The sequence below is a fragment of the Danio aesculapii genome, chromosome 18 (assembly GCF_903798145.1).
Source record: "Danio aesculapii chromosome 18, fDanAes4.1, whole genome shotgun sequence".
Taxonomy (NCBI): Eukaryota; Metazoa; Chordata; class Actinopteri; order Cypriniformes; family Danionidae; genus Danio; species Danio aesculapii.
In genome coordinates, this window is record NC_079452.1 from 25,563,890 (window position 1) to 25,582,542 (window position 18,653).

The 18,653-nt window shown below is 37.2% G+C and overlaps 1 protein-coding gene across 1 annotated transcript in view; it reads right to left on the reverse strand.

Annotated features, from left to right (window-relative positions):
- Positions 1-18,653, reverse strand: part of nptnb (neuroplastin b) — a 168,406-nt gene that overhangs the window by 16,628 nt on the left and 133,125 nt on the right. Inside the window, 3 exon segments of the mRNA XM_056479002.1 lie at positions 12,073-12,346; positions 13,375-13,484; positions 13,487-13,510. Of these exon segments, the coding sequence (XP_056334977.1) occupies positions 12,073-12,346; positions 13,375-13,484; positions 13,487-13,510 (408 nt within the window).

Below are 18,653 nucleotides of genomic sequence, written 5' to 3' on the forward strand. Positions count from 1 at the left end.
AGAGTAAGTAGGATACTGGTTCAGTTGGCGTTTCTTTGTGGAGTTTGCATGTTCTCCTCGTGTTGGCGTGGGTTTCCTCCAGGTGCTCCATTTTCCCCCACAGTCTAAACACATGCGCTATAGGGGATTTATATAGGTGTTGTATGAGTGTGTGTGTGAATGAGTGTATGGGTGTTTCCCAGTACTGGGTTGTGGCTGGAAGGCATCCGCTGCATAAAACAAATGCCGGAATAGTTGGCGGTTCATTCCGCTGTGGCGACCTCTGAAATATTAACTAAGCCGAAGGAAAATGAATGAATGAATAGTAACTGTATATAATAGTATACATATATTAATTGAACTGTAAATTACCCACACACCATAGTGGCATTTACAGTATTGTTAACAAAAACAAAAACTATTAGTGTTATTTTTAATAATTAAAATAATGCCCAAATACAATAATCAAACTATATTACTATATTCCAGAAACCAATAACCTAAACGCTCAGAATATTTTCTATTCCTTGATGAAAGATAAACATGAAGGGCTTTACAAACCCTTAAATTAATAGCAGAGACAACAATAAACGCATTGCTAATTTCCTCAGATAATTAGAAAAGCAGATGCCTGAATGAGAAAACAAAGAGAAGCAGGAGATTCCGAAGGCTTGCCGGAACGTACCAACAACACACAATATGACGCCACATGGAGAATAAGAATAAGAAAGTTTGACCTGTTATTTACTGGAAGCCATTATATTAAGAGGAGAACTGAGACTCTGTGAATTTTCAATCAGGGACTCGCAATAGTTAATTAAACGGTTTCATTCAGGATGACTGATCATCAGGGTTATTCACTTACTGGCCTGGGACTATATTCGAATACTTGAACACACAAAATCGTCTTTGTTTCCACCTGAAATTGACTTGTTTTTTCCATCAGACAACTACGTTCATCAGCACACAAATACTAATCTACATATAACAGCATTCACTGCTCACATCTACAGCTTTCACACAGCAGGCCGACAGAACAAACGTACATTAATGCTCGATAAAATTCATTCATTCATTTTCCTTAGTCTCTTATTTATCACGGGTCACCACAAAGGAATGAACCGCCAACTTTTCCAGCATATGTTTCACACAGTGGATGCCCTTCCAGCTGCAACCCTGTACTAAGAAACACACACTCATACACTACGGTCAATTTAGTTAATCAATTCCCCAATACAGCATGTGTTTAGACTGTGGGAGAAACCGGAGCACCCAGAGGAAACCCACACCAACACGGGGAGAACATGCAAACTCCACACAGAAACGCCAACTGACCCAGCAGGGACTCGAACCAGCAACCTTCTTGCTGTGAGGCAACAGTGCTAACCACTGAGCCACAGTGCTGCAGTAGATAAATATTTAATTTATATTGCTTTTTTTGTTATACTTACTGTATATTATATTAATTATATCTGCTTTTCTATGTGTTATTTTAAAGCAATCTCTGCATTTTAAATGATTTGTTTCCTTAAAATGAATTCGCAACTAAAAAATACTAAATAATTACATTTATTTTTGGCCTTTTTGCCTTAATTAAGCGGATAGGACAGTTTTACAGACAGGAAGCGAAGTGGGAGAGAGAGAGGGGATAGAGATGGGAAATGTCCATGAGCCGGGATTCGAACTCGGGACGCCCTGAAGTGCTACTGCACCATATGTCAGCGCGCTAACCACTAGGCTATTGCACTGACAATAATTTCATTTTTAAAAGGTGGGGGACAAATCTGTATGGATGTAAAGATTAACGTTAAAATTGTATTCGTTAGACCCTCACCATACAAAATATGTTAAGTATTGAACACATTGTCATGTTTTTTCCTGAAAATAATATTTTTAAAGGAGCTTTTGACATGGAATTGAAGCAGATTTTGGTAAAATCCAAATAATGCAAACAAATCTGAAAAATGAGTTGTGTAATAACAGTGTAATGACAGAAGGAGAAAGTGCTGAACTACTGAAATGCGTTTAATACTTTATAAAAGGTGGTGCTGCAGCTTAAAGACGCCTCTCATATGGAGAATGAAGTCTCATGCATTGCTCAGATGTGAGTTTCTCACACACTTCAACAGAGTCCAAAATCTTGATGCTTCTGTGAGTCTCGTCTGTCAAATCTGAGCTTTATTTTGTATTCTCTATTGGATTCGGATCAGGTGATTTGCTGGGCCATTCTACAGCTTGATTTTCTTTCTCTGAAAGCATTTGAGAGTCTCCTCGGCTGTGTTTTGGATCATTGTCTTGCTGAAATGTCAGCTCTGGTGTCTTCTTCATCCTCTTGCTAATGTAGATGCTGGACTGAAGGAGATGATATCCATTTACACTGAGCAAGCGCAGAGGGTTGCTGAAGAACTACTGAGAGATTTCAGCTGCTGTCTGGGCTTTCACTGCCAGAATACACCTTCCTTTCTTCCTGTTCATACTTTTTCCCTGCGTCATTTCATTTTATTATGCATAACTTCATTTGTAAACTAATTAGTTTTGTTTTCTTTGCATATATGGATTTCTTTGGTTGTTACAAACATCTGGGGAAAATTTCAAGTCAACGGCACATTCGAAATTAAAAAAAAATGTTTAAAATAGTGACATGTTCAATACTTATTTTACCGCCTGTAACTTATTTTATATATATATATATATATATATATATATATATATATATATATATATATATATTATTATATATATATATTATATATATATATACACTTCTACGCATTTATCTCCCAGATAGGCCCCTAAGCAGACCCTTTCCTTGCCTATTGGGTAAATCGCCCCTGCTCACTCATTCATTATATATAGAACGCACTTTTCTAATGGTCTTGTATTACATTAGAATTCAAATGTAGTACATACTGAGTAGTAGGCGATATCACACACAGCCATTCTATAGCAGAGTGTGTAGAAATGATGGGAAACCCAGTGCATCCTGTGCCGTGTACTGATGCTCGCGTAAACAAGAGTTTAGCGAGTGAACGTGGGATCAGATAAAGGCAGCAGTGAGACAAAAGCAGCCTGACGTATATGTGGAGTTCAGCGAAACACAACACAACAGCAGCAGAAGCTCAGCCGACCACCGCTGGCTCTGAGAAACCCTTCTGTGCTTCTGCAAAGGTCAGATTAGCATGAAGCTCTGCCTGACTGCATCCCTTTAGAGAGCACCACACACACACCCTGGTTAAAGCCACTAACACACCACTTACTGCCACCATTCCCCAGCGCTCCTGCTCTTCCCCCGAGGCCAGATTCAGAGCAATAGACCTGCGCCGTATTTACAAATAAGATATACACCATCAAAAAAATCTGTTAATGAACAGTTTTGGGTTTGTTTGCGGTGGTGAATTGCATTATGGGATGTTGATCTCTGCTTTGTCCACTTTTAATGTTGAGCTCAACTCTATAGTTTCTCAAAGTGACTTTTAGGCTGCATTTTAGCAGCTTGAAACATCATAATGTATAAAAAATAATAATATCTAGAGAAATAAGACTGTAAAACAACAAAATAATGTGCTGTCAGTTTCTTACAAGGTGTTTATAGCATAATATACAACACCAACACACAATATAGCACTTTACACTATTAAAAATGTTCATAAAAGTCTCTTTTTACAACTTTTCAAGATTAAAACTTGTTGGATAAAAGATTAAGATCCCATAATGCAATTCAAAAGCAGAAATAAATGGGAAAAAAATCAAAACATGGATCACAATAATTCACAATATACAATGCAATATGGAAAACTGCTAATTTATGGATATGTTTGACAGTGTATATTATTATTTACAGTAGTGTGATTGTAAAATTATGCAAACTGCTTTATTTTTAATTCTGTAAATATATGTGCTAGACATGTGCATGTGTGTAAATGAATATATATCACCTAAGCCAGGGGTCACCAAACTTGTTCCTGGAGGGCCGGTGTCCAGCAGATTTTAACTCCAACCCTAATCAAACACACCTGAACAAGCTAATCACGGTCTTACTAGGTATATTTGAAACACCCAGGTAGGTGTTTTGAGGCAAGTTGGAGCTAAACCCTGGAGGGACACCAGCCCTGCAGGACCGAGATTGGTGACCCCTGACCTAAGCCATCAAAATGGTAGCTTGATAGTAAAATGTTGGAAAATAAGGATATATAATATTGCAATTTTACATTTAAATACAATAAAGGTTATTAATGTTCATTCATTCTTTCATTTTCTTTTTAGCTTACTCCCTTAATAATCTGGGGTTGCCACAGCGGAATGAACCGCCAACATATCATTCATATATATATATATATATATATATATATATATATATATATATATATATATAATATATAATATATATATATATATAATATATATATATATATATATATATATACCCATCACTTGGAAACACGCATACACTCCTATTCACACTCATACACTATAGCCAATTTAGCTTACCCAATTCCCCAATAGCACTTGTGTTTGGACTGTGGAGGAAACCGGAGCACCCAGAGGAAACCCACGTCAACACGGGGAGAACATGCAAACTCCACACAGAAACACCAACTGACCCAGCTGAGGCTCGAACCAGCAACCTTCTTGCTGTAAGGCGACAGTGCTAACCACTTATTTATAATTGAATTATTATAATACAGATTTTGTGGGTCAATAATTGTTCCTATCATTTTGGATCTATGCTGAACTGCTCAGACAAATAGATAGTTTGATTTATTTATGAGGATTTGTTATTTGTTTATTTTATGTTATTTTACAGTATCTGGATATTTCAGCTGGGATATGAATTTTATGAGGCTCGAACGAGGCAACAGCGATATCCATAGCACCACCGCGCCACTCCCGGTTATTAAAATAAGTGGGTAGAACGATCACCTCACAGCTAGAAGGTCGCTGGTTCAAGCTCCAGTTGGCATTTCTGTGTGGAGTTTGCATGTTCTCCCTGTGTAGGTGTGGGTTTCCTCCAAGTGCTCCAGTTTCCCCCACAGTCCAAACACATGCGCTATAGGGGTATTGATGAACTAAATTGGCCGTAGTGTTTGAGTGTGAATAAGTGTGTATGGGTGTTTCCCAGTGTTGGGTTGCAGCTGGAAAGGCATCCACTGTGAAAAAAACATATGCTGGATAAGTTGGCGGTTCATTCCGCTGTGGCTACCCCCGATTAAAGGGACTAAGCTGAAAAGAAAATGAATGAAATAATTTGTATCACAATATATTTCAGGTAATAACATACTGTACAAAGATGTTTAATATTCATTAAATTCTTCTTATTAATATTATTATGTAATAAACATACTGAATGTCAAAATACGCTCAAAGAGACTGTTTTATTTTACAGTACAAAGCACCATTGCAATATATCGTTCATTCATTTTCTGTACTCAAACGGCCTCCCAGTCCCCTGAGCTCAATCCAATAGAGCACCTTTGGGATGTGGTGAAACGTGAGATTCTCATCATGATGTGCAGCCGACAAATCTGCAGCAACTGCGTGATGCTATCATGTCAATATGGAGCAAAATCTCTGAGGAATATTTCCAGTAGCTTGTTGAATCTCTGACATGAAGGATTAAAGCAGTTCTGAAGGCAAAAGGGGGTCCAACCCAGTACTAGTAAGGTGTACCTAATAAAGTGGCCAGTGAGTGTACATATATATATATATATATATATATATATATATATATATATATATATATATATATATATATAATAATTTCGAAATCTTTGAACCCCAAATAGATATAGTCTAAATAGTAATTTATTTATTTTTACTTCAAATCATCTGGTGAAGCATCCTGTATGTCTTCATCTTACAGAAAAACAGCATATACAGCCCTAGACACAATTCAGTCTTGATGTTCTTGATGAGTAAAGATGAACTGAATCTTCTTACATCCCAGTATGTAATGATAAGCGTACAATATGATGATCTGTGTTTGTGTTATGGGCACGAGAGCGTGGTGTGCTGCTGACGAGAGGATCAATTATTCATTGCCTTTAAGAGTGTACAAATGTGCAGTGTAGAGATTTGTCTCGGATTCAGACGTGGTCCAGCATAGAGGTCAGTGTTTCCCAGTGGGTCTCCTCTGACTCAGCGCTCATGAATATTCATTAGTGCAGCGACGCTAAGAGCCACTCACAACCTGCTGCTGAGAATACATTATTGATGGCTGATTCAGTGTCTAAAACAACCCACACAGATTATACGACTACAAGTTCACTGCACTTTTATTAGGCATGGAATGATGACCAGTTATAAGGTTTACAATAGTTTGGAAAAGGATCATCCACATCAAAATAAACTAGTCCTTATTATTGCACAGGCAAACCTTGGGAAAATTGAAACCTGAAGCCCCGCCCACAATCAGTAGCAAAGAAAAAGAGGAAGACAAACACTAGCCAATAATATCCAGCAGCAGGCCCGCAGAACCACACACATTTTAGGCACACACAATCTAAGCATACCATATGTGGTTACGGCGGATCTTAATGTTATTAACGTCTTCTTGGACATCGTCATCAATATATTTTGATATATATGGTTGATAAATATTGTACATAATAAACAATAGTGTTTACTTTATTTCACAAATACTACGATCGAGACGGCCGAATGGGGGGAGCGTTGTTTCCGATCGCCATTCAATATAATAGACTGAACAGTTTTCTGTCAGTCATCATAGATGATCAGTCATTATTGTCTGACACAGTCAATATCTCAGATACTTGTTTGCTGGCCTTGCTGAAAGATCTAAATTGGACAGGTTTAATTTACATTATGGATTCATTTATAATGAAGGAAATAATAGCAAGTTAATATAGGCAATAATACATATATTGTAATAAAAATCTTTTTACATGTAATAAATGTATAACACTATATTAATATTTTACTCAAGCGATTTAATAGTGTGTATTTGCTTAATTTTTGAATAACTTTTTAATTAATGATTTCCCACATTAAATACTGTAGTAATTTATAGTAAGCAAAATATTGCTCTTAAACCTAAATTTAGCAATAGAAACAAATTAACTATTAATAATTAAATTAAAAATAATAATAATAAGTATATATATATATATATATATATATATATATATATATATATATATATATATATATATATATATATATATATATATATATATATATATATATATATACACATATATAATAGCTGTGACATTTTAGTAAAAGATAGTAGTTTATAATCAGATAAGATAATCAGTTTATAGCTATATTATATATTTAATAGTTAATATTTAATATTTAAAAAGTTAATATAGGCAATAATATATATTATATGTAATAAAAATCTTTTTTCCTGTAATAAATGTATAACACTATATTATTATTTTACTCAAGCAATTTAATAGTGTATTTGCTTAATTTTTTAATAACTTTTTAATTAATGATTTCCCACAATAAATACTGTAGTAATTTAAAGTAAGCAATATATTGTTTTTAAACCAAAATTTAGCAATAGAAATAAATTAACTATTAATAACTAATTTAAAAAAAAAATAATAATAATAATAATAAGTAACAGCTGTGACAGTTTAGTAAAATAAATGAGTTTATAATCAGATAATCAGTTAAGATAATCAGTTTATAACTATATTATATATTGTTTAAATGATTAACTATATATTCATATTAATGTGACACATTATTGTTTGCTTTTTTACCCAAGTATGATAATATTAAAATGCTAAAATTAGTTTATTACACTTAATCCCACAATTAGACAGTGTGATATGTTTCTTTGTGTATGTGGACACGTGAATAAAGTCATGTGTCTTTAACCAATTATTTTTATTTACATAATTTGAGTTCAGAAACTGCAGAGGTGTTAAAATGATCGTTACGATTTAATAATAATGACTGAAATGGGAAATCATATTTGTGAAATTCAATAGGTGGCGATAATGCTAAGGAGTTAGTTAGTTAGTTACCATATATGGTTTGCCTAGATTGTGTGTGCCTGAAACGTGTGTGGTTCTGCGGTTCTGCAGCTGGATATATCTCACTGTAGCATATCCCGGTTGAATCAAGTTGTGAAGACGCTGTGCTCAGTTGGATATTATTGGAAGTGTGAGTGGAAAGTTAGATGAAAGTTACCCAAAGATGAAACTGTGAACAGTTGAGCTTATTTTTTGCAAAAATCCCTCAGCATTATACCTCAGACGAGTGCTTCAGTAATCTACACGCTTACAACGTAGGGATTCGTCGGCTGTTTGTTAAAGGAAGGATCAGAAAAGACTGATTTGTGGACTTTGTCAGAGCTTGACAGGAATTTCCATGGATCAGTTTCTTCCTCCATTTCACAAGTGTAAGTAAGTGCGATTAAAATGGCTGCCTCCTTGTTTTCTCTAGCTTGCAAATTATGTATTTAATTGTGTTTTGTTACTTGTAACCACTTGTACTGTATCTGGTTAACTCTATATTCTCATATCACGTCTAAAACCATGTTGATAATGCGATGTGTGCCGCTTTGTTTACGGATTTAAATGTGTTTGTGAGCTCGCGTTTACTTTGTCTCACGCTGAATGCTGTTGACCAATCGCAACAGGCTGTCATCAGTCCAATCAGCGCAGATTAGCATCGCGCTAAGGAGGGGTTTGGAAACAAATGAATCGCTGAATGAATCTTATAGGAGTCGCTGGGATAATTAGGTAAAAATAAATGCAGATTATTCAATTCAATTCACTTCCCCTTTATTTGTATAGCGATTGTATCAAAGCAGCTTCACATAGAAGATCATAGTGAATTAGAACAGTGTAGTTCAGTTTGTAGTGTTTAAGTTCAGTTCAGTTGAGCTCAGTTCAGTGTGGTTTAATAATCACTACTGAGAGTCCAAACACTGAAGAGCAAATCCAACGATGCGCAGCTCTACAGATCCTGAATCATGCAAGTCAGTGGCGACAGCGGAGAGGGAAAAACTTCACTAATTGGCGAAGTAAAGAATATAAGACAATGAAAGGGTTTTTTGACCTTGCATGCATATTAGACTGTTGCTGGAGACCCTTTAAACCAAAATATTACATTTTTAATATATAATAGGAGCTCTTTAACTAATGTTAACAAGCCGAGCATTGGATTTTTAATAATTCATAATAATTGTAGAATGTATAATAATGACTAATAGTTAATAATTAGTAATACTTAATAATGAATATTTATAATTATTAGCAATAATAATAGCATTTAATAATAATTTCAATAGACTATGTTAGTAAATACTGTGCACTAACATTGTAAAAAATATATGTTAATGAACAGTTTTTGTGATTCACAAGTGTTTTTCGTTTATTTGCGGTTGTGAATTGCATTATGGGATGTTGATCTCTGCTCTGGTGACTTTAGATGTTGAAAATCCAATGCTACAGTTTACCAAAATGACTTTTATTGACATGTTTGTAGTTTGAAATAATATAGTGTATAAGAAATAATAATATTATTATGTCCGTGTGGATAATGAACGTTGCATAAAGAATAAGATGACACACAGACGGGCTTTACTGCTCTTCTTTTTACTTCGCTGTTTTAGATAACAAAACACAACCGGAGATTTCTGGTAAACACCACACTGCATTCTGGGTGCTGTAGTGAAATAACAATGCCACGAAATATACAACAAATATCTAGAGAAGTAAGTCTGTAAAATAACTGGCAGTATGTATGTATGGCACCATCCACATGTGAGTGAGTGCTAGCGAAGGATGTGTGGACATGACGGGAGTCACCATGAGAAAGTAAAGCAAAAGTCACGTTTAACTATTGGCCCTCAATAACATTTTCAACCAATCATCTTTCTTAGGTTTACAATCGCTCTGATTGGTTAGCAGCGAAAATAAATAATGGCATAGAGGCCAACATAAATAACATCTGTATATTTAAAAATGGCAAAGAGGCAGTCAAGCATATTTGCATTTGATAAGCATATTTTCATTTCAGACCTGATAATGAGGCTGATCAAACAAGATCTCGGGAAGATGAAACTGTGTTCCTGGATCAGGATAGTGGGAGACAGAAGCAAAGCGAGAAAACATGACGGAAGAGCTAACTGCGGGCTCTTCTTGACGATTAGACAGAGTGAGCCATTTAATTCTCTTTTCTATTTACTTGAAAGGGAACTGAATGTGGCAACACAGTGGCGCAGTAGGTAGTGCTGTTGCCTCACAGCAAGAAGGTCGCTGGTTCGAGCCTCGGCTGGGTCAGTTGGCGTTTCTGTGTGGAGTTTGCATGTTCTCCCTGTGTTTGCGTGGGTTTCTTCCGGGTGCTCCGGTTTCCCCAACAGTCCAAAGACATGCAGTACAGGTGAATTGGGTAGGCTAAATTGTCCATTGTGTGTGTGCGAATGAGTGTGTATGGGTTTCCTAGTGATGGGTTGTGGCTGGACAGCCTGATCTCACGAGAAAACGTAAGTGTTTTACGTTTTGACAGTTTCGTGGCTAATTCGTACGAATTCGTACGAGTTCAGTCGTACGAAATTGTACGATTTTAAAAAGGAGGCGGGGCACCTAACCCCACCCCTAAACCCAACCGTCATTGGGGGATGAGCAAATCGTACTAAATTGTACGAATTAGAACGTACGAATTCGTACGAATTAGCCACTAAATCAAAAAGTTACGAATTGCCGTGAGATTGTGTTGGGCTGGAAGGGCATCTGCTGCGTAAAACATATGCTGAATAGTTGGCGGTTCATTCCATTGTGGCGACCCCAGATTAATAAAGGGACTAAGCCGAAAAGAAAATGAATGAATGAATGAATGAACTGAATGTCAGTGGTGTTAGTAAACTGAATACTGATGTTTCATACAATTTATGCTTATAGCTACATGTTTGTTTTTTTCCTGACCTGATTATCACAAAATAATAAGAGACCAATCAGAAATGTGTTGCTCAATCACCATTTAATGACGTCATGTTCCCGGAAAACTGAAATAGTTTGGTGGACGTCGATCCCGATGACTTTTATTTTGTGGTTTTGTTCCGGAAATTATTCATTTACAAATGAAGCACTGCTTTAAACTATAAAAAATGTTTATAAAAGTCACTATTTTAAGGTTAAGAGTTGTTGGAAAAAAGGTCAAGGTCCCATAATGCAATTCATCAATCACAAAATACAGACAACTGCTAATTTACAGATATTTTTAACAGTGTGATACAACCTTTTAGAAAAGTTGACCTAATTATTAGTCCACATAATAGCCGCGTTTCCACTATCGCGCCTAAAGCGAGCGAGCCAGGGCGAGCCAAGGCCAGTCGCGTTTCCACTATAACTTCCGGGGCGTAATCGGGCCAAAGCGGGGCTTCCTTGGGGCCAGCGTCCGGCCTTTTTCGGCCCGCCGAATACCTTGGGCCAAGGAGGGCCAACTGGGGCTTTGGGGCGGGGTTACGTACAAAGGCGGAGTTTTCCTGTCAGGTAAAGAGGAGACAAGATGCTTTCTTCCCTTACATTTGTTTTGCTATCGCGCTTGATTAACTCACTAAGAAGAAGAAAAAATGGACAGCAGACAGTACTGGTCAGTTGAGGACACCAGGGCTCTTCTGAACATTTGGGCAGAGGAAAATGTTCAGAGGCAAATAGACGGCGTTTGCAGAAATGAGGACGTTATCAAGTACATCGTACATCGCTGTCTGGCCTTACACCAACAGACCACAAACAGTAAAAAAGCAATTGCTTCGGTGTTCTCCATCTTCCAGCTCTTGTAGTGATGCCAGGTTGTGTTTGTGGTTATAATTTGAGTTTTTGTTTCCGCTGAAGTGGGCGGGTTGTGTGACGGGTTGTGTGACGTTTGATTCGGGGGACGTTCTGGGGGCGGTGTTTGCGTGACGCGCTGCGAGCAACTAGCCCGACAGTGGAAACGCGACATGATTTCGGCCTCATTTCTCAACCTCCCGGGCTATTGGCCTGGCCCGATTAAAGCCCTGGCTCGCACTGGCCCGATAGTGGAAATGCGGCTAATCAGCACTCTAACAAATGAAAGTCTTTTAGCCAAAAAATAAATAAAAGAAAACAAAAGCATCACATCGCTACTCACCTTCAAGAACTTCATCCGGCTTTTTGCGTTTCTCGTAAACCACGATAATGACCACGAGGATGATGATTTCTGCCAGGACGCCCAGGAAGGGCCAGAGCGGGGCCAGATGACTGCGCACCCGCAGGATGGTGCTGGAGTTTGTGAAGCCGATGATGTTAGAGGCGTTGCAGAAATACTCGCCCGGATCTGTGCGGATGTCCAGATCCAGAATGCTCAGCTCGGTGAAGTTCTCTCTGTTCACGATGAAGAAGCGCCCTGTGCTGTTGTCAATGTCCTACAACAAAACAGGTTATACAGTTGAAGTCTAAATTATTCGCCCTCCTAAGAATTTTTGTTTTCTTTATTTAATATTTCCCAAATGATGTTTAACAGATTCAGGAGCTTTTAACAGTATTTCCAACACAATCTCACGGCAATTCGTAACTTTTTGATTTAGTGGCTAATTCGTACAAATTCGTATGATCTAATTCGTACAATTTAGTAGGATTTGCTCATCCCCCAATGATGGTTGGGTTTAGGGGCGGGGTTAGGTGCCACGCCTCCTTTTTAAAATCGTACAATTCGTACGACTGAACTCGTACGAATTCGTACAAATTAGCCACAAAACTGTCAAAACGTAAAATACTTAGGTTTCCTCGTGAGATCAGGCTGGTATTTCCTATAATATTTTTTCTTCTGGAGAAAGTCTTATTTGTTTTATTTCGACTAGAATAAAAGCAGTTTTTAATTTTTTTAACACCATTTTAAGGTCAATATTATTAGCCCCCTTTAAGCTATATTTATTTCAATTGTATATAGAACAAACCATCAAAACACCCTACCCAACTTGCAAATTTAAGAGAACTTTGATAATTTACATTTAGAGTGTATTTAGGGTCTCTGTCATGTTAATGTATGATAGAGAACACACATACTGTTGGCTTTATGGAATGCAAAAACTTTAAAGCTCAATATCTCCAAATCATTTAGATCGCAGATAGAAACTAATGACGATAGAGTCCAAGGTGACGATATTACCATCAAAATGGTCAATATGATTTTATTTATTTTTTAATAAATAGATATTTTTATTCAGCAATTTTGTGTAAAAGTCAGAGCGAAGACATAATAATGCTACATTTCTGATTCTGTTTTAGTTTATAATCCTCTTAGTCTATGCTGACATTATCTTCAGCAGCTCAAACACTCTAATGGCTTAATGGACAGACGGCTGCTTCTCACTCAGGGCTGCTGTTTATCCTAATGAGAGAGAGAGAGAGATGGGCACTAACATATTTAAAGTGATGTGTTTTCATGACGTACCATGTAAGAATCTCTGCCCACTTTCTTGCGCCACGTCCACACGGGATGCGGGTATCCAGCAGATTTGCAGTACAGCGTCGCATTTTCTCCTTCTTTTTTGTTCTCGCTTCTTTGTGGCCTATGACTTCAGGACAAGCTGGAGAAACACAGAGAGAGAGAGAGAGAGAAAGGGCAGATTTGTTAATGTTGTTTGTAACCTTCACTCATTCATTCATTTTCCTTCAGGTTAGTCCATTTATTCATCACGGGTCGCCACAGCGGAATGAACCACCAATTGTTCCAGCACATGTTTTACACAGCGGATGCCCTTCCAGCTTCAACCTAGTATTGGGAAACACCCATACACACTCAAATTCACACACACACTCATACACTACAGCCAATTTAGTTAATCAGTTCCCCTATAGCGCATGTGTTTGGACTGGAAACCGGAGCACCCGGAGGAAACCCACACCAACAAGGGGAGAACATGCAAACTCCACATAGAAACGCCAACTGACCCATCCAGAACTCGAACCAGCAAACTTCCTGCTGTGAGGCCACAGTGCTAACCACTGAGCCACCGTGTCACCCTGTAAGCTTTTAATTTAATGAATCAAATAGATTTAATCAGTTCAAAGATACAAACATTGTATAAATATATCGAGCTGTAGAAAAAGCCAGATCCAATTCTATGAGATTGGGTTACTTAGTATTCTGGGCCAAAAATGATGCAGATCTATACTCCACACAATAGATTAATAAGAAGCATTTAAAACACACTGGATTTATTGATTTTATTACATAAATCTTGTTCTTATTTGTTTGATTTATATATAACTAACAAATACCCATCACATAAAGTTTAATACAGTACACTGTAAAAAATAAAATCACCATTTGTTCAGCACACTGTACTTTTTCTGTCATCTACTAAGAGTTGTGAATAACTTAATCTACATAAAATATATGTTATGTCAACAGTATTCACTAGAATGTCATGTCTACATGTTTAACTGAGTTTTCTGGACAAACATTTTGTGTTGAACAGGAACGTTGATATTTAAATAATTGGCGTATGCGTGACGTGACGATTGAAAACTAAGCTTGTTTATCTGTTGTTTCTAAGAGGGGTGACACAGTGGTGCAGTTGGTAGCACAGTCTCCTCACAGCAAGAAGGTTGCTAGTTCGAATTAGCAGGTTACTAGCATGATTCTAGCATGAATTAGCATGTAACTAGCATGATATTAGCATGTAATTAGCATGATATTAGTATGTTACTAGCATGATTCTAGCATGAATCAGCTTGTTTCTAGCATGAATTAGCATGTTGTTAGCATGAATTAGCATGTTACTAGCATGACTAGCATGTCACTATCGTGTTGCTAGCACCTTTCTAGCAAGATTAGCATGTCAGTAGGAAGTTTAAACTGTTAGCATGTGTTAGAAAAGCTAGTCACAGTCTCTGGGACAGTTGCTAGGGTGCTGAAATTGGTTGCTAGGGAGTGGCTAGTAAGTTTAAAGGTAATCAGTGATTGGCTGCTGGCTAGACTGAGTTGAATGAGGCCAGACTCTAGTCTGTAGGACAGTCTGATGCAGAGTTATGAGCTCACAAAGGTTGATCCAATATTAAGTCAATGACAGTCTTTTACAATGGAAGTCTATGGGACAGTTGCTAGGGTGCTGTAAGTGGTTGCTAGGGAGTGGCTAGTAAGTTAAAAAGTCATCAGTTATTGGCTGCTGGCTAGACTGAGTTAAATGAGTCCAGTTAGAAGTCTGTAGGACAGTCTGATGCAGAGTTATGAGCTCACAAAGTTTGACCCAATGTTAAGTCAATGGGACTTTTGGGATTTTCTGGGTCGTTTTTCGGAAAACCCAAAGTTGATCAGTTAGAAAAGATATAGCAACCCGAGTCAGACCAGTTTGAAGGTTTGACGAAAGTTTGAAGTATGTAGCTTGAAAGGCCTAGGAGGAGATACACTTAGAAATTAGTCTCAGAAGAAGAAGAAGAAGAAGAAGAAGAAGAAGAAAAAGTTTTGATAGATAACAATATGCTGGCTTTTCAAGCCACCATAATAATCAACACTACACTGAAAAAAAGTGTTGCATGCAAAACTGTTGCAAACAATTTATTTGTGTTGAATTTAATCAAACAAATTAAATTGAGCAATGTTCAACTTAATTTGTTTGTTTAAATTCAACCCAAATAAATTGTTTACAACCACTTAAGGTAAAAAAATTTAGTAAATCCAAGGAATCATCTTTGAATAATTTTTTTTCAGTGTGCATGAATAAACAAAATTATGTTAGCTGAACTAAATATTGTAACTGAAAAGAGCTAAAAAACTGTTGTTGAGACAACTCAAAGTTCTTTCTGCATCAAGCTGCCTTGTTTTTTTATGTTTTCTCAACAATTGATTTTTTACAGTGTAGGTCAGTCAGGTTAAAAAGTACTTAATCCAAATGGATGGACATTTTATATGCAATCAGAACACTGAAATCTTATTTGTTAGGCCTAAATATAGTTGAGTGTACAGTATGATGCTTTTCCAACAATCTAATGTGAACACGTCCCTTCTTCTCGTTCTGACTCTGATGTTGTTTATATGATGTGATTTTGCAGTATTGTGCACGGTTAAACCGTGGCTCTCATTTATGGCTCGTTTCCACTGACTGGTACGGTACGGTTCGGTTTGGTACGGGTCACCTTTATCAAGCTTGCGTTTCCACTAACAAGGGTACCCTTTTGGTGGGCGTGGTGTATGACAGAAAGTTTCAGTCGACGTCATTCTCGCTCGAGGAAATGTCTACAATAAAGCTGTATGGGTCACTTACATATCATATGAGAAGCTCTTCTCACAAAACAGATGCTTCATACACACAAATACTTGTGTAGAAATGTTTATTACTAACTTTACTATGAACATGAGTTGATTATAACTGCAGATCAATGACAGTGCGAAACAGCCTACTGTAATGTCTGTAATTATATTAAATAACTAAATAAATGAACATATATAAACACATACAGCCCCTTACAGTCTCTGATATGTTACCAACTACAGAAGAACTACATATAGCAGACATTTTGTCAGTATTTAGGTTCAAAACAACACAAAATATAGCCTACAGTCAGTGAAAACCTCTCATCTGTGTCTGTAATCTTCAGCAGCACATGTAGCCTCTGTTAGACAGTAATTCCATCATTCTGAGTTCATATTAGTCCAAAAGGTGATAATAACAATAATAGTTAAACAAGGCAGTTGTTCACGTTTGCTGAATAAATAATGTGCTCCTTTATTCCGGCTTCTCCTTTGTTTCTTCGCGCTTCACTCTCGCGGTTTGTCAGTGTCTGACAGGATCGGGTTTCAAAAAGCACGTCAATAATCAAGCGCAGGTTATTATCATCAGCTCAAGAAGTGTGTTATTTCAGATATAGACGCGCAGTGACGGAAGAAAGCGAAACCGCTCGCACTTTAGACGCCTCGTAAAAAAACTACGGGGCACAGGGTAATCTGCTCTACTTGGCTTTGTGGCTGTTTATCAAGACGACGACAAGGTTTGTTTGAGCCCGGGTCGACCATGGCTCGTTATTGTATGTATTTATAATTCCGCTGTAATCTCTCGGCTGTGTATTTTAAATCTGGCGGGTTTTTTGTTTTCATTCTGGCTTGTTGCGTAAGCGAATGACGTATCTCTGTAAACCAATAGCGTTCAGCTGCGCGTCTAGCTCCGCCTTTTGGTACCCTTTCTCGTGTTTGGTACCCTTTTGAAAGGGTGCCGAAAAAGTGGTACAGTACGGTTCGGTACGCTTTTTGACAGTAGAAACAGCTATAAAAGCGTACCAAACCGAACCGTACCGTACCACTCATTGGAAACAGTCCTTACTGTACATTCATAAATATTAGAGTAAATTCTGATAAAAACAGACCTTAGAAACTCTCCTCCGGATTCACAAACGCTTGGTAAACACAGAGGATATGATGTGTAAGTCAATGAATTCCATTGCACATGTCAAATCTGAAGTACTGCTGAGTTTTGTTAGCCATAGATTTTCTTATGCACCACATAAACACAAATACTACAGTAATTTATAGTAAATACTATAGTGTTTTTGAGCCATATTGTAGTAAAGTGCTTCAATTAATCTGTTGTGGTGATTCTGTAGTTCTTCCTTTATTCATCAGGGGTCGCCACAGCGGAATGAACCACTAACTTATCCAGCATATGTTTTACACAGCGGATGCCCTAACTCAGTACTGGGAAACACACTCATTCACACACAGATGAACTCATTCACTCATACACTACAGCCAATTTAGTTAATCAATTCCCCTATATTGCATGTGTTTGGACTGTGGGGGACTCTTTACAGAAATGTCAGCTAGCCCAGCCAGGGCTCGAACCACCAACCTTCTTGCTGTGAAGCCACAGTACTAACCACTGAGCCACTGTGTCAGCCTATTTTAGTTGTGGTTTCCAACAAAGCTATCTTCATCCCAAGATCCCATGTCTGTTTTTTTTATTCAGATAAAGAGAGTTTATGCTTAAAATGAGAAGGAAAGCCTGTCAGTGGGGTCAGAAAAACAAACCTGTTTTCCCTTTCAATTAAGTAGATTTGTCTGACCTCACAGTCCTTCTCTCTCTCTTCTAAAGCTTTTAAAAACATTTCATCTTGTGCCATGTAAATGCTTAATAATGTTTATAGTCAATGTGAACATATTTATACTCAAAAACAGCACCAAAAATGCTCAAGTAACAAAATCGCTTCACACATACACTGCAAATCACTTATTACAAATGCTTCTCTTGCTTAGTTTTGGCCTGGTTTCTAGTCCAAATATCTCGACAATCTTAAATCAAGAGGTATTTTCTAGACAAGCAACAAATGTTGTGCTGTTTTCAGAAATGCTGAGTCAAAATGAAGTGTGTTTTTCCTTAAAACAAGCAAGGAACTAACAGCAAAAAGCAAAGAGTAAAGTCATCTAATCTTCTCAGAAACTTCATTTTTTGCTTGATGAATTATTAATATCTGTAAGATTTTATTCTCTAGAGCAGGGGTGCCCAAACTTTTGTGTATAATGACTAAATAAATCGGGCCCAAATAAAATATTTGGTGCCGTTTTTAATTGTTTGAGTTCATTTGATTGAATGTATAAAAATCAGAGGATATTATTGATGCATTTATCATGTAAAATTACTACTGTTTACTGTCCTTCAATGTGTTTTTGGTCATTATCAATTTTTTGTATCATGGGCCAAAACCCAAATATCATTGCGAGCCGTGGGCCGAAGATAA